A 25,024-nucleotide genomic window follows, 5' to 3' on the forward strand; every position below is an offset into this window, starting at 1 on the left:
GCCCCTTGGCAATGAGATAAAGCAGAGAAAGGTCGAACTGGCCTGTCAGGGGTCCAGATGATCTCCTGGTGGGCCACAGCCAAGAACAATTCCCCATCAGCACTTTCTTATTTCCATTAGTCTATAGAAAAACCTTTAATTGCTGTGGATGTCAGGTTCTCTGGTGGGCCCTAGAAGTACCAGTTCAACACTGAAGCAGTGACTATGTAGTACATTGCTTCCTTGATCTGCTTGAAACATGGGCCACGCTTGGCCTTCAGTGCATACATAGGGGCTGAGAATAAAATAAAAATATACATTTTACTGTAATATGTGTGTTTCAAGTGTTTATACAGAATGTCCAGTCTAGTGCCTCACCACCCTTTCCATATGGCACCCCTGTTGGCTGCAGGGGTCGCACAACCCAAAGGCCGTCCCTGATCTTGTAGAACTGCCTAATGAATGTTACCATCAGTTACAACAAAGGAAAAAGCATATTGGGAACTCGCCAAAGGATAATAATTATAATAATTATAATATAATTGAAAAGTATTTTTTTCCCCATAATATTTACATGTAAAAGCCTCTCCCCTAACCCAACTGTCTGGGAAAGGGAGAATATCCAGTTCATTCTCTACTTGGAAAAAATCCTATTCAATAAAATAAAAGAGATTGCACAGTTCGAATGCACGTACACATCCCATCCGCCCGAGTATAGCACTTACACGCGCACGCACACATAGACCTTTCACGTGGGGGGTCGGAGTAGGGGAAATGTACTTTTCATACATTCGGCTCCAGCCTGCGGAATTTATCTACTCATGAAGAAGTTCCTGAAGGCAGTTGGGCGACCGGAAGATATCCGGGACCTCGCTGTCCAGCTTGCAGATGACCTTGTAGATGGCCTTCTTCCAAGAAGGATCAACGTCTTTGCCTGCGATAACGGCATTGAAAAACTCTCGTAACGTGATCTGAGCCACTTCCAGGAATCTCTCCGGAACCTGCTGAAACGAGGAGACAATGGCATTAATAACGTTTTTGGTTTCAAGTCTGGGCTTCTTCAAAGAGGGGTTAGGATTGAGATGGTACTTTGCTAGCAAGGAGAGGGCTTATCGAGCACCTGCATATTCTAATTATGGCAGACGTCTATTGTCATATGTATTTAAAGGGGCTATTTATAGAGATATTTAATGCCACATGTTCCTCTTTGAAAAACTGGTGAAGGCTCCAAATCATTTGGCCCCTTTTCTGGCCGGAGTTCATCACTGTGTATGGCACTGTATAAGGCATTCTGTACAAGGCCCCGGCACGTATGGACTCTTGATAGTGATATCAGCTGGCAAAGTATCATTAGGAAGGGAAAGAATAAAAAGTTTATGCCTCCTCTGCACTGGCAGATTGCTCTCTCTGATTGTGCACTAACAGGTTTTTATGGGAGAGAGAATGGGGCTCTAGAAAACATTGCCGGCACCGGGGAGTTGCTTATGTGCGGCTATTAAACATGAATATTTAACGTGAGCGCCGTGTTATTGTTAATATGCATTTCAGGTCTGTTTGCTTAGGGTCTCCAAACAAATGATAATAAAGCCAAAGACCCCAGAGGGCTCCAGCAAAACAGAAAAGGCAATGTAGGCTGCAAGGCGGCAGTTGAAGTATAGGGGGCTCTGGCAATGCAGGAAGGCTGAAGGCACATGGAAATCAGTGGTATACACTAATAGTGATGGGCGAATTTTTTCAGCAGGCGCGAATTCCTGGCGAATAAATTCGAAAAACTGCGTCAAAGCTTTTTGACACCGGTGACAATTCCGGCGCCTGCATCGATTTGGATGCCGGCGACAATTACCCATTGACTTTAATGTGCGTCAAAAGTCAAAGGAAGAGTAAATTTTGACACCCACAAATTGTTGCCGGAGTCAAAATTAGCGTTTCGAGAATTCGCCCATCACTATACACTAGTTGTTATACTACAACTCGCAGAATCCTCCTGGATATATATTAAATATAGGTGACCGTCCCAGGGTAGCTCTATGGCAGCTTCAGAGGGCAGCCCAATACATCTCACCCTGCCTTACAGGATCAACCATTGAAGGGCGAAGAAAAAAATCATATATATATTGTACAATATGGGGTAAAGGTACAGCGGTATGGGAACTGCCATTTATGTAAGAAGGATTGTTCCACTAATATACTGTATAATAACAAAAGCATTGAAAAGCACCCAGACCAAGGAAAGATTTGTCCTTATTCCTAGAAATGATAAATACATCCAGGCTGTGAATATACATTACTTACATTACTACACAGGGCAGTAATGGACTATGGGATATGACAGTGGGGGTGGCTACTATAGAATTGTGCATGGCTGGAATAATGCAGCAAAGATCCCCTTCTCTCCTCTTCTCACTGGCTTTACCTTCAAGGATGATTTGTTTTATGAAACGGACTGTCCCCAGCATCTGCAGCACATAATAAAAGCCTGACATAGCAGCCTGCCTGCCTTCTGTGTCCTGCAGATACTCATCATAAGTGTCAGGACGTACCAAGGTTAGCGGTCACTGTTAGTGCTCTCAGGCCCTGCCTTGCCAAGCTCTCCTGCCAGCTCTACGAATGTCACAGAGAATAGACGGAGAATTACAAAGGTTAAGCAGAAGCCTGACGCTCCTGCATTCTGGTGATGCACAAGCTCCATTACTTGTTCCCCTTCAGCTTCCCCTACATCCTTGTGTTATTGTATCACCCTGGCACCACCCATACAGTAGTCCCTATCCCACAGTCACACTCCCTTCCCAGAGACTATTATCCACTGTTACTATAGGCACCATCTCTCCCTACTATACCTGCTATCCCACAGTCACACTCCCTTCCCAGAGACTATTATCCACTGTTACTATAGACACCATCTCTCCCTACTATACCTGCTATCCCACAGTCACACTCCCTTCCCAGAGACTGTTATCCACTGTTACTATAGGCACCATCTCTCCCTACTATACCTGCTATCCCACAGTCACACTCCCTTCCCAGAGACTATTATCCACTGTTACTATAGACACCATCTCTCCCTACTATACCTGCTATCCCACAGTCACACTCCCTTCCCAGAGACTATTATCCGCTGTTACTATAGGCACCATCTCTCCCTACTATACCTGCTATCCCACAGTCACACTCCCTTCCCAGAGACTATTATCCACTGTTACTATAGACACCATCTCTCCCTACTATACCTGCTATCCCACAGTCACACTCCCTTCCCAGAGACTATTATCCCACTGTTACTATAGGCACCACCTCTCCCTACTATACCTGCTATACCAGTCACACTCCCTTCCCAGAGACTATTATCCCATGGTTACTATAGACACCATCTCTCCCTACTATACCTGCTATCCCACAGTCACACTCCCTTCCCAGAGACTATTATCCACTGTTACTATAGGCACCATCTCTCCCTACTATACCTGCTATCCCACAGTCACACTCCCTTCCCAGAGACTATTATCCACTGTTACTATAGGCACCATCTCTCCCTACTATACCTGCTATCCCACAGTCACACTCCCTTCCCAGAGACTATTATCCCACTGTTACTATAGGCACCATCTCTCCCTACTAGACCAGTTAAACTAAACTACAAATCAGGTATTAGAGGTGGACTTTGAGTGAGTTTCCCTAGGAATGTTGGAGTTTATGATTTCTTTACTATAAAAGGACAATGAAATGCTGACGGTAAGCAGAAGACAATGTGAAGGAGAAAAGGGTATTGGTATTTTGGATACTCTTGACTGCTCAGCTTGGAGAGAGAGAGGGAGAGTTATTCTTGTCACAAATCCTTTTGTCTGCATCTGCTGACTGCCTGGCCGTAGCCAAAAGCATACTTTAACTGTTTTGTCACCTCCTAACATCACATGCATCAGCTGTCGGGCTTTTGTTACGGGTATTGTCCAACTAATCCACTGAGGCTGTTCTACTGTGCAGTAAATAAAACAGAAACTGCTTCTCAGACAATTCAACATGAATATTTCAGATGGCTTTTACTACTCTGATTCACAAAACAAAACATAACCCAAAAAAAAGAAGCCTCTTTAACGCCGTATCCTTATGCCCCCCGGCTAGTTGTGTGTGTGCTGACGGCAAGCCATTCTGGCCTACTCTTCCAATTTAGGTAATTAGGAAAGTTTTTTTTTTTTAATTTTGCCTTTGGAATAAAAAAAATAAGTTTTTGTGACAGCAGGGATGAGCAGCTTGTAGCCTTCCAGATGTGGTGGAACTACAATTCCCAGCATCCCCTATCCAACCTTTATTTTATCTCAAGCCAAGGAGAAATTCCAGGATAGGCAATATGTGGCTTTTGTCTGTCAGTTTGGGGTGGGGTACAAAAGTGACAGTTGCAGCTTCCTGAAGGCTGGGAGATTTTAACTCTCGCAGGGATCCCTATAAGGCATGAGTAAAGTTGTATAGAGCAGGACTTGGGGTTTTAAAGGTTTTTCAAGAAGGCAATTAGAATTTTTGCTCTGTATGGTCTTTGGGACACACTGGGGGCCCTTCAACGCTGCTTAGAGATGGTCAAGAAGTTTAGGCAAAACTATCTGAGCTCCTCATGGCTGGTGGGTGGGAGGGAGAGCAGACTATACTGAGACCCTATCAGGTCAAGCTTCAATGTCTTAGATCCAATAGTTTATCTATCACTATAAGTTAATGGAGCAACTATATTTGGCCATCCCAATGGATGACACAATCACACAATATGGCGCTAAGCTGGTTGGATTCTTTAAAGGGCAACTAGTGCACAACCACTTTGAGTTAAGTGGTGGCTACACATCTATATTAATCAGTGCAGCTTATCATAGGGAGACTTGCCATGATGTTAGGGTAAAGCCATGGGGCCCACATTGGCACTACCTTTCTGTTGTAACTACCCATAAGAACTAAGCAAGAAGCATAAGATCCAAGTTGTATGGCTCTGTAGAGTCAATTTATCCATAAAGCACTAATGTTCCATGTGCACACACAGATTAGATGTATATTTTTAGCTCACAAACACATCTACGTAACCCAGTCCTATTGTCCAGGCCAGCTTTCCAGAAAGATCTAAAGTCTAAATAAAAAAAAAAAACATGATACCTGAGGAAAGGACCCTGCCAGTTCAAGTGCTTTACCGAGAATTCATTCACCCTTGTGTGCACATGATTCCTCTGAACAAACTCTCCTACCCCTACTGTTTGTCCAGTCAATATTGACTGAGGAGAAAGCTCCCTCCTGATAGTCAAGGCACATGTTGTCTTCTGCTGGACTTGCCTCGTTAAGATCAGACTCATCCAGTCAAAAGATTGGAAAAAAGGAATTATCCACCTCTCTATCATTAGCCTTCAGCCACAGCAGAGAGGAGCATCTGTAATACTTATGCAAAATCAGGACAACCATACGCACGAGTGGTGTTACATGAGGAAAAATATCAATCATCATACAGAGCTACTTAATTGTGCACAAAACTTATATTTGTGTGATAAGTGTACATGAGGCACAAGCCTGAGTTATACAGGGAACTCTGAGTATCACTTATGTATTATAAGGGATAATGTACCCCCTACTGTAAATGATAAGGATATTAGAAGTCACTGAGGGGTTGTTCTGTGACCATATAAAGGCACAAGGCTACAGGCTGAGTTATACAGGGAACTCTGAGTATCACTCATGTATTATAAGGGATAATGTACCCCCTACTGTAAATGATAAGGATATTAGAAGTCACTGAGGGGTTGTTCTGTGACCATATAAAGGCACAAGGCTGCAGGCTGAGTTATACAGGGAACTCTGAGTATCACTCATGTATTATAAGGGATATTGTACCCCCTACTGTAAATGATAAGGATATTAAAAGTCACTGAGGGGTTCTGTGACCATATAAAGGCACAAGGCTGCAGGCTGAGTTATACAGGGAACTCTGAGTATCACTCGTGTATTATAAGGGATAATGTACCCCCACTGTAAATGATAAGGATATTAGAAGTCACTGAGGGGTTCTGTGACCATATAAAGACACAAGGCTGCAGGATGAGTTATACAGGGAACTCTGAGTATCATTCATGTATTATAAGGGATAATGTACCCCCTACTGTAAATTATAAGGATATTAGAAGTCATTGAGGGGATAATATACCCCATAACAGTAAGCTGTACCTTCAATAACTACTACTTGTAGCTGCAAATGAAGTTTAACTTCCCCTTTAATTTCCCATGAATGGCCTTCAGAATGTTACAAAGGTTATCTGCTACATTTTAGCAAGATGTTTCCTCCTCAGCTGCCCCTGAAACATGTCTGTGAAACATTCTCTCTGGGGGGTTTCCAATGATACAGTATATCATCATTTCCCCACTTGTTTACATTTGTTAAAGATTAAAATTTCCAGGTCAAGAGATGTCCGACCTGTGACCCTGGAGCGGTTATTTTGCAACTCCCAGCATCAAGCAGGAAATACATATGTATATGTTTGGGTCTTATTGCGTCGATTTGAATGACAAAAACATTAATGCAGGTGGACACAAATTATTGTGTGAACTAAACCTTCCTTCTTTGCATTTGTGGAAGACATGGAGATTCCATACAGATTAAACAACATAAAAAAAACCACAGCTTTTAAGGGAAATTGCATTGATGTTGATAATGCAGCCCAAGGTGAGGAAATAAATATTCTGTTTCACGTTTGTGATGGAGAATGCTTAAGGCTCATAAATCCTATATAAATCCCCCATTAGGATTATTACATTTTGTTATATGTTGCAGCAGCCTAAGACCAGTTAATACAGTGAAACATTCAAACCTTTTATTCTAAATAAAAGATTTATTCTAAATAAAAAAATGTAGTAAAAATTGTTCACTTTTGAAGGATTTGTAGGAGACAATGGAAGGACTAGGCGCTAGTGATGGCTGAATTTCTCTCGTTACGCTTCAACAAAAAATTAGCGAATTTCCCGAAAAATGCTTTTATCAATTTTGACACTGGCGTTAAAGTCAATGGGTGTCCAAATAGTGTTGACGAGCGGCGACTTTGATGCGAGCAACTTTTTGGATACGCGTACAAAATTTTGACACCAGCACAAAATGTATTCGCCGGTGGCAAAACGTGGAAATTCACCGCAACTTCACTTACTGCAGAAGTGCAGCTCTGTCGGGTTAAAAGAAGCCCTTGCCAAACAGAGGCAATAACTACAAAGCTCCCTAGGATGTGTTGGCTGGCACAATACCCATGGCACCTGTAGGGTTTACCATTGCCCTGCATATATACAGATTGGTATTGGTTTTCTGTGGACCAGCTGCAGCACACAGTACTTTGTACCTAAGCATTGCTGCAGATTTTCTTGCGCCCCTCCCAATCCTTGGTGGGGTAGCATTGTGCTGAGCTCATCAGTGATGTCACAATAGAGGATAGTTTGTGCATGGGTAGAAATGTCCCTTCTAACCCTCTGTCCTTGTTAGGCTCAGGTTGAAAAGGGACATGTTAGGATCTAATACCTTGTGTCCTTTGGTGTACCCTGGTTTAAATGTGGATTAAGCTAGGGGTGTTTCATTGGATACCCATATGCCACTCATTTCTGGACACAGAAATTTGACACAGGCTGCGCCATTTAAAGAAAAAAGAACCCATGGTTGCCCATTTGCTGCACTACATTATCTTTGCAGGTGAGCACTAATGCCCTGAGCAGAAGAGCAAGAGCACTAAGGGGCACAAGAGCTTCTGTTCGGGGTCGGTCCAGATAAAAAAAGTCATCAGCAGGCTTATGGCAGCCCTGTCTATATTGCCTGGCGGAGGTGGCTGCAGGTCTTGGCAACTTATTTACAATGGAAGACAGGGGGCAAAAAAAGTGGGGGATTGCCCCCAGGTACAGGCAAGGAATGGGGCTAATTGCAACATAGGGGCTGATTCTTCAGCCGAGTTTCAACCACGTGCGGAATTAGCCTTATGTTTCTTCCCAGCATCTGATATTACAGACCAAGCACTGACCATTTTTTATTCCGGAGACAGACTCCCTCTACAATAAAAACAAGCAGTCCTTTGAATTCAGGGGCAGATTTCAGAGACAGAGATAATCAATAATCTGTGAGCTAAAGGTCTGTGACAAGGTAAACCAGTTGGCAAGGCACTTTGTCAAACAGAATTGAGCTTTCTCAGCCAGATAAAGTTGGTTACTGAACGGGTCAGTGTGTTGCAACCGGCTATGTGGCCTTCAAACATTCTGCCTACATCTACAGCAAAAGCTGGACAAATACACTTTAAAGTGATAAGGCCAGTTCTAGAAAGATTAGTGCTTTATTTATGGTGGAAACCCCCTGCTGAAAAGTGAGAGTTCAACCTTATAATCGCTCTACAAACAATATCACCTTCTAAGATTAAATTATTTCTCATCGGCTTGGCCTGGTGGCTTCTAAGACAACCAACTTTATATACATGTACTGTTTATGTTTGTTTTTTTATAACTTTAAAGTCCTGTTTGTTTTATATTGGGGTAAAAATGCGGTTAAAGGTCATACTCGGTCAGCACAGTCCCACAGGGGTTAAAGAGTCACTTTGTATTTGGCCCATGTGACTTTTAAGAGGTACGAGAGGGGACCTCTAGACATCTGTTCTTTAGAAATACAAGGAGATAAAAAGGAGAGAGGGAGAGTGCGGAAGAAATGCAAAAATGAATAAATGAACAAGGCTTGACAAAGGAAGCTTTAGATTTGGGCATTCTTGTCTGGCTAGGAGGCAGTCGCTAAGGCTAATGAAGCATTGGTGATATGGGACGTATGCCAGCGCAACAAAGAAGATGGGCATCAGCTCTGCAGATGTGCCAAAGCCCTAGAGGGAAATAATGACATAATCACCATCAGTGTCACAGACCAGACTGTACGCAAGGTGAAACGGGAGAAAATAAATAAATCTTGACAAGCTTTCAGGAAGGAAAAACTCACCCTTATTCCTTAGTCTAATAAATAGAGCGGGTGGTTGGAGATTTGCTTTACATGGACTTTTTTTTTTATTCAGTATTTATTCCCCTAAACGTCTCTGCTTGGCTAAAGTGTTCAGCATAAGGGAGCACTTCCAAGCTATTGACTTGAATGGGGAAGGGGGCGGGGGGGTTGAGCGGATTCGCTTTCTGCTATTTGCCACTTTTATTGTGGCTCAAAAACACTCAATGCCACGTTGGCCGAGGGTGTGAAATGCCTGTGATCCTGGGAGCTGTATTTAGAAGAGCATTCAATTTATAATAGTACCACTAGTATACGTGCTGGAGCTTTATAGACCTATGTTTATATACGGATTATAAAATAAGATAATCATTGGATCATGAATGGCGGCTAGAGGTTCCCATACACTGGTCAATCAAGCATGATTCAACCGTTTGGACTGCAGGCTACCTATCCATTGCTCCATTCAGTTAACCCAACAGCCCAAAAGTGAAGAGCTATCAATGCACTCTAATCAAGAGCTCTAATTCTAAAGAATGACACAGCAAATGGACACTGTGATGGGTTGTCAAGTTACTGGTATTGTGGCTCTAGGTGCAGAGAGCAGCCCCATAAGGCAGGTAGCAAGTACAAGGCTCCGTTTTGACCTTCATCTCCTGGGACTCCCTAATGTCTGAATGATGGGTGGAGGTAAGAAAGGGGACGCCTATGAGCCTCCTCCCCCCACCTCTCATAAATCCACTGCTGTTGAATATGGACAATACTATATTAATCAATGAGACCATTTTGGAGAGCAGTGACTTGCGTCAATCCATCTAATAAATGACCTCTAGTGATATAAGTTATCCTCATCCTGCAGCCTTATTTATCAGCATCATTTATTCTAATTAATAGGAGTTTCTATATTTTTCCCCATTACAGCAACCAGTCGAGTTTTCCAAAGACACCTGTGAAATAGTTCCCTCTGGTGGGTTCACGATCATGAAAAAACGTCAAATTCTCTCCAGCCCACTTGGTTGGCTTTCTTGATTTCTGGCATTTCCAAGCATTCTATCCTTTTGCTCTACAAAACAATGGCTGTGGAATATATTGCAGCGAATAACATGCAGAGATAGCTGGAAGCAGTGAGTGTTGTGCTAAGTGACCCTTATCAGACAGCGGCTGGCAGTCAGTAAGCAAGGTGTCTGTCCTAGGGCAGTCTCCTAACTGTTTTCATAAGTGACTTCTGTCGGCTGAAAGCGAATGACTGCTTGAGAAAGTGAAGAAAACAATAGCTCGCAAACCCGACGAGAATCTGGAAACAAAGCACTTGGCTTTGGCAGTGTCCCTTTTCATTGCTTCCAATTAAAGATTCATAAGAATAACTTTAATTTTTTATGAGTTCTTTTTTATTCAGGGCCGTATTAGCTGTGTCTACGTACGATAGTATCTACAGTTTCTTCTTAAGTACAGGGAACTTGTTGCATGTCTGCTGTTTAGCAAAGAACCATTCTATCTTATCCACTCTAATGGGAAATGTTCAGCTTGAGTGGAAAAACACAGCTTTATTCATTCATCCAGGCACTAGTTTGGTACCTCCGAAAAAGTCAGCACAACAGGCCCCAAGAGCTTGTAGTAGTGACCCTACTCTCCCTAGAAATGTACAGTATATTCTAGCACAGACGGCTTTATTGAGTTCTGTCTTGTTTGGTCAGGATTAATGGGGTTGTCTTGGGAAAGGACTTTTTATTCTTCGAAGTGCAGCTCAAAATTTAGATGTGACTGCTTAAGGGACCCTTTATCCATCTGAATAGCTATGCACTCCCATAAAGTAAACACAGTAGAAACACCATTTCAGATGCTCCTTAAAGGGAAACTGTCATGGGAAAACATGTTTTTTTTCATCAGTTAATAGTGCTGCTCCAGCAGAATCCTGCCCTGAAATCCATTTTTCAAAAGAGCAAACAGATTTTGTAATATTCAATTTCGAAATCTGACATGGGGCTAGACATATTGTCTGTTTCCCAGCTGCCCCCAGTCATGTGACTTGTGCTCTGATAAACTTCAGTCACTCTTTACTGCTGTACTGCAAGTTGGAGTGATAGTACCCCCCCCCCCCTCCAGCAGCCTAATAACAGAACAATGGGAAGGTAACGAGATAGCAGCTCCCTAAGACAAGATAACAGCTCCCTGGAAGATCTAAGAACAGAATGTTATAGTAAAAAGTCCCACTGAGACTGATTCAGTTACATTAAGTAGGAGAAATAACAGCCTGCCAGAGAGCAGTTCCATCCTAAAGTGCAGGCACAAGTCACATGACTGGGGCAGCTGGGAAACTGACAATATGTCTAGCCCCATGTCAGATTTAAAAATTAAATATAAAAAAAATCTGTTTGCTCTTTTGAGAAATGGATTTCAGTGCAGAATTCTGCTGGAACAGCACTATTAGCTGATGCGTTTTGGAAAAAACGTGTTTTCCCATGACAGTATCCCTTTAAATTCAAAAGGAAAGAAAAAAAAAGTGCAGAAGGAATCTACATACGACATCCCACATACAACTAGCTTTTCAAGGAGCTGGCAACCTCACATTCCAGTTTGGTTGTTTTCTTCCCTAATAGCAATCTGCCTGGTAAAGAAGAGAAAAAGTCATATGGCTGAATTAGTCATTTCTGTATGAGTATTCCCTTTTAATAAAGAGAAAATAACTGATCAGATGTGAATTTGCCTACAACATTACCTGCTATTGCCAGCTCATAATTGAACCATTTATGGTGCCCTCCTGATGGCCTGTCCAACCAAGGTCTGGCCATATGTGTATCTACCAACAGATCTCCTTCTAGTTTATGCACAACTTCAGGTAACAAATAGTCCTTAGGCAGAAATCAGCTGTCCCATGACTGGAGCTCTGGTAAATATTGTGCAAACAGGCCTGGCAGCAACTAAAGACAACTCTGGCCTATTGCTTAATAGACAAGGGTATTCTTTGACCAAATACCTAGGAAATTGACCATATTTTCTTCCATTCATTTGGCAAAAAATGGGTAAAAGCCAATCCTTACCCAACTCTCCACTTTCTTTCTTTCTTTCTTTCTTTCTTTCTTTCTTTTTCTTTCTTTCTTTCTTTTTCTTTCTTTCCTTCTTTCTTTCTTTCTTTCTTTCTTTCTTTATTTCTTATCTATCTACCTTTCAACAATCAACCTTGTTCATTGTTAAAAGGAAATATGTGTTTGTTGGCAATGACGGGAGGAATGTTTATGGCAACTATGATAACTAGAGATGTCGCGAACTGTTCGCCGGCGAACTTGTTCGCGCGAACATCGGGTGTTCGCGCTCGCCGGAAGTTCGCGAACGTCGCGCGACGTTCGCCATTTTGGGTTCGCCATTGTTGGCGCTTTTTTTTGCCCTCTCACCCCAGACCAGCAGGTACATGGCAGCCAATCAGGAAGCTCTCCCCTGGACCACTCCCCTTCCCTATAAAAACCGAAGCCCTGCAGCGTTTTTTCACTCTGCCTGTGTGTGCTGAAGAGATAGTGTAGGGAGAGAGCTGCTGCCTGTTAGTGATTTCAGGGACAGTTGAAAGTTTGCTGGCTAGTAATCGTTTTGATACTGCTCTGTTATTGGAGGGACAGAAGTCTGCAGGGGTTTGAGGGACATTTAAGCTTAGGTAGCTTTGCTGGCTAGTAATCTACTTACTATCATCTGTCCCTGAAATCACTAACAGCTCTCCCCCTACACTATCTCTTCCAAGCACACACAGGCAGATTTTTCAGATACATTTTTGCCCTTGATCCCCCTCTGGCATGCCACTGTCCAGGTCGTTGCACCCTTTAAACAACTTTAAAATCATTTTTCTGGCCAGAAATGTCTTTTCTAGATGTTAAAGTTCGCCTTCCCATTGAAGTCTATGGGGTTCGCGAACCGTTCGCGAACCGCTCGCATTTTTGCGCAAGTTCGCGAATATGTTCGCGAACTTTTTTTCCGACGTTCGCTACATCCCTAATGATAACTCGTGTTATTGGTTTAAGCATGTTTTTGGCATTAAAGGGTGAAGCCCAGGGTTATGTAAAAGAGCTAAATCAATGCTTAATAGGAATAGCTTGCCCCAAAAAAATTTTTTTTCAATCTATAAATGGACAAAGGTATTGATCCGTTGCACTGGGAACTATAATAACTACTAGCAGCTGTTAGATTAAGCTCCACTTTGTGTGTGTGTGCCTATTGATAACTTTTCTTCTTGTAGCATGAAGGAGATCTGAATGTCAGACAATAGACATCAACTGCACGCACTGTCTTTGAACTTTCCTCATCTCGGAAGGACAATTAATTATGAGGGCCTTAGGGTAGGTCACAGCAAGAGAAAGGCTACCGCTGGCCGAGACTCTATCTGTGCCTGATGACGGAGGAGCAGTTACAAAATAAAAAGGAAAATAAAAAAACACAGGCACAATGCATCAAGTAGAGGTGACGAAGCGGCGAGGAAAGGTTGGTATTGTATGGAGCTGTTATTGCATAATTCTATTCTGAAAGTGAAATCGTCCATACACAAAACACAAGGGGGAGAAGGGGGAAAAAAAGAGATGCACAGTGTAAGTTACAGCCAGAATTGACTTCTCTCTGTGGTGTATCAAAACGAATGGTCTTTTTCACCAAATCATTTCACAGATGCAAAACAGCCCAACACAAAGAGTTTAGACTTTTTCTCCTACATTAAATAGAGTAACTGATAAGGTCAGACATATGATACCTAAAGACATGAATCTGTGAACTCTTGAAGTCAAAGGACTTCTCTGTGCACAATCTTTCAAAGGAACTAGATCACAGAACTCGACTGAATCCCCCTTTAAACTTTATGAAGCAGGAGGAGAAAAAGCTCTAAGTAGGGGAGCCTGACAGAAGAGCCTTGAACTATTTTCTGAAGGAAAGATGAGACCCTCCGTATGCTGCCACAAAACATCTTTCTTTTTCTTTTTTTTTTCCAAAGGCTCTTCTGAACTTTGATATGTGCCAAGGCACCGCTATTGAAAGCTGTATAATTATGTGCTATACCCACTGTAGAAAATGCTTTGTTCGTCCCAACAAAGAACAATAAGGAAAAGTAAAGCCACGTTACACTGTATCTTTTTTTTTCTTAAAGGATGTTGAAAAAAGGTCACGATACGGTAGAACTAATAGAGCTGTTGACTAAGTCAGTTTAAAGTATAACTCAGGGGGCTGCCGCTGGATCCGACGACAATAAGACGAGAAGGAGCCACCGTCGCATTGATGGACATTAAAACACAAGATACAAAACGCTTCCTGATATCGACGAACATCTACTGCACAGAGAAGAATTGCTCAGAATAATAAGTATGGAGCTTAAGAGCAGAAAAATAAAGGAATGTGTCTGCAGTTTGTTCCCCCACTGTGCGTTCTAGGAACGAGTGAAAAGCGTAGGGTGATTAGCCTTTTCTTTACCTAACAAAAAATGGTTCCTTACTCTTCAGCATTGGTCTCCCTTTAATAAAGTGTAATTGCTTTCTCCAGTAGCCCAATTAGTCATTTATTAGAAATTAATATTTTCTGTGGTGAAGCCAACTCCCAAACATGAACAGATGGAACCCCCCTAAGGATATCACAGTAAGTTACATTTTCTTTGCTGCATTATTAGCAGTAGATGTGATAATGATCATTTTAAATTGATTGGGATACTTATTCCCTACGAATTCACCATATTTTGAGTAGGGATGCACCGAATCCAGAATTCAGTTCGGGATTCAGCCTTTTTCAGCAGGATTCGGATTCGGCCGAATCCTTCTGCCAGGCCGAACCGAATCTGAATCCTAATTTGCATATGCAAATTAGGGGCTGGGAGGGAAATTGCGTGACTTTTTTTCACAAAACAAGGAAGTAAAAACTTTTTTCCCCTTCCCACCCCTAATTTGCATATGCAAATTAGGGTTCGGTATTCGGTCTAATCTTTCGTGAAGGATTCGGGGGTTCGGCCGAATCCAAAATAGTGGATTCGGTGCATCCCTAATTTTGAGCCATTTACTCCAAATAACTGAGAGCAATCCGATTTAGAAAACCAAAATCTCCTTGAATCATTTGGTATAACCAGTGCTCCATCTGCATGTATGCTCTAATCTTCATTTACATAGCACTCCTTGTGTGCCCATTGCTGTATCTCTTGTAATACATTAACTACGTTAAGAGACACAGGAGGAAGGAGGTCCCTGCCCAATAAAGCTTACAATCCAAGTGGATGAGCAACAGGCGTAAAGATGAGGGTTATAACTAAAGCCATTTCTGAAGTTATTCAAGAGATCCAACAGGATGAATATGAGTTTAGGTATGAAAGTCAAAGGGAGAGTTCCTTATAAAGGGAACCAGGGATGGGATTTCAAAATTAGGAACATTTAAGGTGGGGGATGTGTCATGGATCTGGGTGGCTTGAAAAGATGTTGACTTGGGAAGTGCTTTGAAAATTATCCTTAAAACCGGTCCCCCTCCCCAGTTAAAATGTAGGAAACCCTAGCGGCATATACAGTATAACAAACCGTCTTGAATTGCATTAACATATAGTAGCAAAGTTGGCACCTGTACAAATGAATAAGAATGAGGATAGAGCTAAAGAACATATTCCTCTAAGATCAGAGAATATTAAATTACTAATAAAATGGTTTTAAACTGATCCTGGCTCCAGAGTGTACTGCTCACCTTAGATTGTAAACTCGTTCTAGGTATGGGCCAATGTGTATGATGAATGACCTCAGTAAAGCCCTATGGGCTATGTCAGAACTATATACAGTTTAAGAATAATAAACTTTATTTATACTGATGGGCACCCCCATGCTTTCTGCTATTCTACTTTTATTTAGCCAGGGTAAGAAGGTGAATATGAACATGGGAAGTTCATCTGAAATGTTAGTCATGAATGGAATAATGCGAATGTGCATTCTGCTTCTGTAAGCACCTCTGGGTCTTGCCCATAATGCTGCAGTTAAACTGACGGGGCTAAAATCTTCATTGTCTACTTTGACTTTGCTCTTAACGGCTTATAGCAGGGCGCACTACAGGGAGCGGCCAGTCAGCGACACGCTTTATGAAGGGACAGTGCTTAATCATCTCCTGTGTGCAACCTCTCTAGAAAGTGAATGTGAAAGTCAAGTACATTTTTGAGACACGCTAGGGCGACACCACAATGTAGTGCTCAAGCTGCGATTTCAGAAGGAACAGCATCATATTGGACGTTAATCACATTGAAAGATCAGCAAACTGTGTCTAAGAGGAACTGATGCTATATAAAGCAAATGCTGTGCTTGCTAAAAAAACCATTTTGCATCAAGTTTTATCATAAGATGCCTATTTTAATGCACTAGGTAAATCCTACATTTTTTAGCATTGATATTAAGGGGATACTGTCATGGAAAAAATAAATTTTTCCAAAATGAATCAGTTAATAGTGCTGCTCCAGCAGAATTCTGCACTGAAATCCATTTCTCAATAGAGCAAACAGATTTTTTTTATATTCAATTCTGAAATCTGACATGGGGCTAGACATTTTGTCAATTTCCCAGCTGCCCCTGGTCATGTGACTTGTGCCTGCACTTTAGGAGAGAAATGCTTTCTGGCAGGCTGCTGTTTTTCCTTCTCAATGTAACTGAATGTGTCTCAGTGGGACATGGGTTTTTACTATTGAGTGCTGTTCTTAGATCTACCAGGCAGCTGTTATCTTGTGTTAGGCAGCTGTTATCTGGTTACCTTCCCATTGTTCTTTTGTTTGGCTGCTGGGGGGGGGAAGGGAGGGGGTAATATCACTCCGACTTGCAGTACAGCAGTAAAGAGTGATTGAAGTTTATCAGAGCACAAGTCACATGACTTGGGGCAGCTGGGAAATTGACAATATGTCTAGCCCCATGTCAGATTTCAAAATTGAATATAAGATTTCAGTTCAGAATTCTGCTGGAGCATCACTGTTAACTGATACATTTTGAAAAAATTTTTTTTTCCCATGACAGTATCCCTTTAAGGGGCCCATTCACCAAGCTCGGGTGAATGAATAGAGGGAAAAAAGCTTGAATTTCGATAGTTTTTTGTGCTCCTCAACAATCGAATTGGTGTAAATTTGCCTGAGTAGAATGATTCGAATAGATCGAGCGCAAAAACGCTGCGACTATTCGCCCATTCGATAGTCGAAGTACTGTCTCTTTTAAAAATACTTTGACTGCCTACTTCGCCACCTAAAACCAACCGAATTGCTTTAAAAGTCTATGGGAAAGTCCCATAGGCTTGTTTTCCAAGTTTTTGATCGAATAAAAAGGCATTCGATCAAATGAAAATCCTTCGAGCGAATATTCGATCGTGCGCCTATTCGCCTGGCGAATATTCGCCCATTCGACTATCCACCAGCGCGTAAATTCGCCCGAATTGCCTATTCGATTCTATTCCCCAGTCGAATTTCGAGGGATTTAACCCCTCGAAATTCGACCCTTGATAAATCTGCCCCAGTATGTGTCCAAAAGAAGGGTCAACAACTGTTGAGCTACAAAAATGATTGAATTACTCAGTTATGATTCAATTGATGGTTTTCCTTGTTGAGCAAAATAAGAGTACTTTCATCTCACTCATTTACCACTTGTACTGATCATTTGGTTGATGGGCCATTGCAATATATGGATGCTATTTCATTTTACTCATATTAATAGATAAAAACTTATAAATTAACAAGTTGGGCTTTGTACAATTTAGTCTAGGGAGGTATAACGATGTGAAGAGTTATTTAGGGAAGGGATGAGCTGACTTGCACTATGAGATAACCAACCAACTTCTACAATTTCCTTCTGTCTACCCTAAGGAATAACACACAGTGGTATGTTGACTGCTTTGATTTAGCTATTTCAGGTAGTTAACTATAAAGCCATTTGCTATGCTGTGTTCTAGTAACCAGATAACCAGAATTTCCCTGGGATGGCGTACTTACAGCAGGTCTTCAAAATGGGTACTTGGATAATCTATTGAGTTTTAGATAACTGACTATAAGCATGGTTCTTCAAAAAAACATAGTAACAAAGAACCTTCTGCAAAAAATGCAAAGTATATTCATTTAACCAACTAATTAATGGCAATTAGCAAGGACAGTGTCCTGTCATTTCATTTTCCAAACCCCGTGTATGCCATTCCATATTTACGCCTTTCAGGGCTGTGCATGACAATGATATGCAGGCAATTAAAGCCAACACACAGCTAATTCCCACCGCCATAGATGAGCATACCTCAAAGTCGTTGGCTTTATTATAGTGCATGTTCAGAGCTCGGTACAGTTCACAATCTCGGGTGATGCAAAGCTCTTCAGTGCTGGTGATGCCATCGTTAATGGATTGCCGGGCATACTTCTCCATCTGAATGTAGTAAAACTCACGGAAATTGCTAAACCACTTGATGAGTTGGGAGGTGATGCATCTGTTGAACTGTAATAGACAATGATCCGAAATTAATACTCATGCCCTATAAACATGGAAAGTACCATGTGGCATTTAACAAGACACTCTTAATATTTGAGGCTAATCCAAAATCTAGAAAACTGACACCTAGTTATACAGTATGCTTAGTTAGAGTTTGGGGTAACAGCATGTTCTACCTCCTGCACACCCTACTGTCACCATCTTGCACTAAAAATTCCGTTCTACGTAGTCCTACTATATATCCAAAGATATCATCGTTTATAGTATTTCCTGAAGAAATATCACGCAGCTCCAATGGAGGCTTTGTTTAACATAGAAGGAGAAACAAAGTTGGCCGTCTAGTCTTCTGATCTAAAAAGGTAGTCATTTTAATCTTCACCAGGTCTCTTGAGAAACCCTTTATATAGAACATAATCTCTTGAGCACAATGAAAACATTTTGGAAACCTGAGACCCAGTACAATCTGTTGGATGGAATACCACTGTTGACGCAGACAATAATCTCAAATAAATCTTAGATGAATCCTTACCCAGAAGATAGAGTTTGTATCCTCATTTGGTCATTGACAATGGAATTCTTAAACTAAATTTAAAATCACTACATATCCTCAGATCCTTAAAAGCAGCCTAATGAGCACTGGGAGTTGTAGTGCTACTGATTTAACACGAATGACCCAAAGAGAGGACATGGGGTATTTCAGGCATCTGAATACAATAACGCCCTCCCAGCTTAGTACAAGTAATAATAACATTTCTCCTAAAGACCATAGTAGCACGAGCGAACATCAACATAACAATATGGCAGCCATCTAGTGGAATATGCCCTACAAAATATCAAGGTAAATTGCTCAAGGTGTGGTCTGTACTTCAAAAAGCATAGTCCTTCATTCGTTCATGCATCGGGGCATAATTTGAAAGTTATCTGTTATCTAAACATCCATCTAATGTATAGAACCCATAGAATATGTTGATGCCAGAAATAAACAATTACATATTTCTCTCCCCTTGAGACAGAGGAAGATAACAGTTGAGGTTCAAGTACCTTACAATGAGATTAGTGATGCGTTTTAAACTTGAACTGGTCTTGGTTACCAATACCATGGATGTCCTTTGTTTGAACCTTCTAAATTAACTGAAGTCTTCTTCTGCTTCTATTACTTTTCTATTTGAAAGTTATTTTTGTGAGCAAATAGAAAGTGAGGGCCCTGTTGCTTCAAAGACAAAGTTAGAAGTAGAGAGGATGCGGAATTCAATTTATACTAATGTTACTAAGAATTGCTGTTTTGTAAACCATAACTAGTATTCAATTCCCTCATTTGAGTACCAAGCCCTCTACTTCACTAGTAAACCTCTTGAATGCCTCTTTGGTTCCCTAATTTGAGTCAATACTTTTTTGCATACGTTCCTTGAGTTGTTGTTCTTCCTAACTCCTGAAAACCTTTCTTTTTTTTTGCTACAGACTGCCCTGTATTTCACAGGAAGTATCTTTCAGATTTCCAAGACAGAGGAGAGACACAATAAAATCCCATAGCTTTAAATCTTGCCGGCAGATATGAAAGCAGCCCTGCCTTTTGTCATTAGATGCATGCACTCTTCTGAAGACCCAGAAAGAGATAAACGTTTAATCAAAAATCAACAAAGAACACTTATCAAGCACAGGCCATGAGAACATGCAGGACTCATCAAGATGACAGCTAAAGTGTGCATGGGGGCTGTAATTACTGCGCAGAAAGTTGTTTCTATGTTAACAAAGATAATGAATTGAATGAAAATTCATGGCAGGGAATCTGAGGAAACAGAAGCAGGGAGACTGGTGTTCCTCCCAAAAGGCCATCTTGCATCATAATTGCCATGCAGTTGCAAGAGTCCTTGCAGATAATTGACCAGAAAATGATTAAGTCACCGTCAAATCGCTTCTGCTTGTGAGAGTTCAAACATGTACTTAACCTATCCAAGAATTATATTTTCTCTCCGTGTGTCTGTTCTGTTTCTATTCAGCCTTGCGGGGAACCCGATTAAAAACACAACTAAAGAACCCCCTAGTTATCTGATCCTCTGCTTTGCCGGATCTCAATAGAACGTCAAGCCATTGCGATTTTGCTGAATTTGGAGGCCTTTCCATTTTATCTAAGCTGTAAATACACAGTCCAAATTTCCAGACACTGATATAAGGACAACAGGCCCCCGTGATGGTTTACTGTTCCCTTTTTTTCAAATTCTTTTAGAATAAGAAATAAAACATTACAGAATGATAGCAGACTGTGCACTGGGGAATGAAAATTGCTTTGACATGGAGATTAGGAGCTCGTATTGTTACAAGGCATTGTCTCACATGGACAAGAGTACTGTAGAGAATGAAACAAAATAATAGAAAGGGTATTTTTCTTTTCTAGAATGGCCAAATATGACCTAACGAGAACAAGGAAAAGTAAGTGTGCATGCCATCATTTAGCAACAGGGCATTACAAAGGGAGATTTAAAGTGGTTTGTTTGAACGAGGAAAAAAAAAGATAGAAAACAATGGGGGTGGTTAACAGAAAGATCATGGGGCACGTTTACTAATATTGGAGATAAATATCTGGAGAGATCTCTGGAGATGTGGCCCATAGCAACTAAATGTCTGGAGAGATTTCTGGAGATCAACCAATCAGATCTTTGCTATTTTTTTCTAACTTATAGATGGCTGTTTAAATTTGCTGATTAGTTGCCATGAGCAACGTCTCGAGAAATCTCTCCAGATATTTATCTCTAATGTTAGTAAACATGCCCCCATATGGAGCCGTTTTTTTGAGCTGCAAACCCTTGTAGATGTCAAGTGAAATGTGACAAGCTGTCCCAGGAAAGAATGAGCCATTAAAAGTGCTGGAAAGGTAGCCTTGAAAAAAAACCTTTTTCTAGAAGAGAGACAGCTGTAAAGAATTGGAACAGAAGTGATGGAATAATTTGCTTGGCATCCATCAAATAATTCCCTACTAAATGTATCTCTGTCCCTTAACTTGGTTCTTAGTTTAGCCATGGACTTGGTGGAAGTGTTGGGATTCTTTAACTGAAACACAGGGCCACAACAGTCAACCAACCAACATTCTAGGGCTCAGTTATGGAGTGGTCAGATGAGGAAGAGTTTTGGTGAAGAGCCTGGCTATTTTAATATAGTCTGATAAAAAAAAGTACAGGGCAATAACTTGATGGAAGCTTCCAGACGAACCAAGAGGCATTCCAGAAGTGCCATATACTTGAACAGGGGTAGAAGTTTTGAACTCTAAATGCTATAATTGAAGTTTACATTGAAAGAAGTGCAGTGGGACCCACAAATTTTAGGGGCTTGAAAAGTTCTTATACTGGGGATGCTAAAGTCTTGTTCCACCCCAGCAGCAAGTTATTAGCTAGATTTGCAAATATACAGTTTCTAGTCGGGATGCACTGAATTCATTATTATGCATTTGGCCAAACCCCTGAATCCTTCGTGAAAGATTTGTCCGAATACTGAACCGAATCCAAATCCTAATTTGCGTATGCATAGGCAAATTAGGGGTGGGAAGGGGAAAATATTTTTTACTTCCTTCTTTTGTGACATAAAAAATCATGTGATTTCCCACCCAGCCCCTAATTTGCATATGCAAATTAGGATTCAGATTTGGTTCAGCCGTGCAGAATGATTCAGCCGAATCCCAATTCTGCTGGAAAAGGCCAAATCTCGAACCGAATCATGGATTTAGCGATAAAAGTATTTAGCGATAAAAACAACTATTTCAAAGTCTATAGAATCCTTCACAAGAAAAATAATGAAAAACTATCCCAATAACTTGAGGCAAAGCAACCATAACAACCATAACAAGAAGGTTACTGTATATGCAGCAAGATTTTAAGACCCTTTACTCAATAGCCATTCCATTCACTCTTGCAATGAAATTCAGATATGCAGCACATCTATGGGAACCAATAAACACGTAGAAGTGTTTTTTTTAACTTTTTAAAAAAAAAAGTTGGAAAACAATTTAGTAAAAAGGTCTAATGTTGGCTTATACATGATACATGTTCCAGTCACTAGGGTTAGTGACCCTAGGAACCAGATATCTGACAGAAAATTAAATATGAATATTTCAAAAACTGCAAAAAATTGAAGACCAACTAAATACCAACAGTCTGATCAACACTCTACATCATCCTAAAAGCCACTGCACCAGTCTATTAAGAAAAACACATTTTCTCATGAATGGTATTACATGCCCTTACATATCAGCTGTATTTTGACATGACTGCTCCCCGCAGAAGAATGTTTTGACGTTCTAACATAAGGTCGCTTGCAGAAAAGACAAAGGCAACGATTTGCATAAAAATAAGGATGCGAGGACATTTTGATATTAACTGATTTGTGTTGAACACTGTTTTTGTTTCCGTGGCCCCTTTATTTCTCCCCCCTAACATAAACAAGGGAAACACTTGTGCTTCATTTTCATAATTATTTATTATTACCATCTCCTTTGTCTTTCTGACAAAAGAGGGGAAGAAGGATGGATTGTTCTGCAAAGAAAAGCGAAGACATCTGTAGGGCGCTAATGTGTTGGTGCAAAAAACTAATCACTACTAAAAAGGCCCAGTGTTTGTGCCGAGGAAGAGCCGCACTCGCTGGCTAATGTTTCCCACGGGATGATGTTGCCTCTGTATAGGCACAGGAGACTTCCTAAATACTCAACAAAAGCACTAGCAGCCAAATCAATCTTCCACTTTAATCTGGCAGAGCCAGGGCTTGGGATAGAGTCATGCAAACCTTATACTGTAGATGGAATATACTTCTGTCTCTCTTTGTGGTACAGGTATGGGATCGTTATCCGGAAACCCATTATCCAGAAAGCTCCGAACTATGGAAAGGCTGTCTCCCATAGAATCCATTTTACCTCAATAATCTAAATTTTTTAAAATGATTTCCAGTTTTCTGTGTTATAATAAAACAGTAGCTTGTACTTGATCCCAACTAAGATATAATTAATCCTTAATAGAAGCAAAAACAGCCTGTTGGGTTTAATTAATGTTTGTATGATTTTTTAGTAGATTTAAGATATGAAGATCCAAATTATGGAAAGATCCATTATCCGGAAAACCCCAGGTCCCGAGCATTCTGAATAACAGGTCCCATACCTGTAGATATCTATCTACAGTATCTATATATCTATAAGTATCTACTATAATGTGCATGGGTCCATGAGCTGCCAAGTAGTTGATTTACAGCAATAGCTAAATGCTGTAGGCTGTAATTCCCGGATGGATAATATCCAATTATTACACAATATAGTAACATTTAATATAGGGATGCGCTTAATCTAAGTTTCAGTTTAGTATTCGGAGAAATCCATAACTGTCCAAATGCACCTAATCCAAACCCTTAGGGCCTTATTTATCAAAATCCAAATTTTTCTGACTATTTAAATAAAACAAAATTCACAAAAAATTCACAAAATGCGAATTTTGACGCCCGTGTCAATTCTGACGCCCGAGTCAATGCTCAATAATGTTCTATGGATTTGATGCAAGCGACTTTTCCGACACGCGTCCAAATTTTTTTCACCGGCGGCAAAAATCGGAAATTCGCCATGAATTTTCGCCTGGCGAATTTATTCGCGCATCACTAGACCTTTTTTATTATTAATAAAGCACAATTTAATTGGATCAGGGATAAAACTTTTGGGCTTTTCCCAGAAAATCCAGAATTTTTTGGATTTTGCCCGAAAAGTCTGAAATAGTATTTTCAGGCTAATTCCAGCGCAGACCGCAGAAACTTCCAAATAGGAAAGAAACCTCTCACATTGACTTATATACAACCTTGGTAGGGTTGAGATGCCGGATTTTCAGATTCAGACTTTTACCATCCTTGGGGTATAATAAATCTTGAAAAATTCAAGGGTTTTTTTTCCACTAAAAATGTTATATTTTATAAAAAAAACTCAAAGTTTTTGGCATTAGGACTTGTACCTCCGGCTTACTTTATTTTTTTAACAAAATGATGCAATTTTAAAATGTTTCCATTTTTGATTTGCACATGCATATCAGGGTGGGGATTCAGTTTCATATTTGACCAAATCTTTACTGGAAAATTCAGCATTCCAAAACAAACCTACAATTTTGGTTGATGCCTTATTCAGTTTTCAATTTTAAAAGTGGAATAGGAATCTTAGATTGTAAGCTCTGCTGGCGTGACGACTGATGTGAATGATGAATGATCTCTGTAAAGGGTCAGGGCTTTATAAATAAAGGATAATAATAATCCCCAGGGTATTTTTCAATGCTCAGAGCCTGGATAAGTTGCAGCCAATGTGAGCACTTACCGTTTATGTGATGTTAAATACATTGAGGGGATGTGAGCTGCTTGTGCAAATGGGACTCATTTAATCCCAAGATTTATACAGCTCTAAGGGTCCTTAACACTGTGTGAGCAGTAGGGGTGCAGGGAAAGTTTACAATAAAGACCAAGATGCAGGATAAATGGATTCTTTATGCTTGACCCCTCAGTGGCTTCCTATAAAGATCTAATGAGGTCAAGGCTAACTATTCCCTGTGGGGCTCTATAAAGGCAACCAAAATAAGCACAGCACGGATGAGTATTATTTTAAGTAGAAATGTAAATGTTGGTGAATAAACTTTATTACTAATAGGGGGAAACCCTCTTATCTCATGCCCCTATG

General features: G+C 40.7%; 1 protein-coding gene across 4 annotated transcripts in view; it reads right to left on the reverse strand.

Moving 5' to 3' along the window:
- Positions 1-281: 281 nt before the first annotated feature.
- Positions 282-25,024, reverse strand: part of prox1.S (prospero homeobox 1 S homeolog) — a 53,257-nt gene continuing 28,514 nt past the window's right edge. For 2 of the 4 annotated variants that reach the window (XM_041564258.1, XM_041564256.1), the window contains exons 4-5: positions 18,160-18,354; positions 282-980 (exon numbers count right to left, since the gene is read on the reverse strand). In XM_041564258.1, coding sequence (XP_041420192.1) covers positions 795-980; positions 18,160-18,354 — 381 coding nt within the window. In that variant the 3' untranslated portion in view covers positions 282-794. Of the gene's footprint in view, positions 984-18,159; positions 18,355-25,024 lie in introns of all 4 variants that reach the window. The other 2 variants (XM_041564257.1, XM_041564255.1) reach the window with 1 other exon arrangement.

The sequence above is a fragment of the Xenopus laevis genome, chromosome 5S (genome assembly GCF_017654675.1).
Source record: "Xenopus laevis strain J_2021 chromosome 5S, Xenopus_laevis_v10.1, whole genome shotgun sequence".
Lineage (NCBI taxonomy): Eukaryota > Metazoa > Chordata > Amphibia > Anura > Pipidae > Xenopus > Xenopus laevis.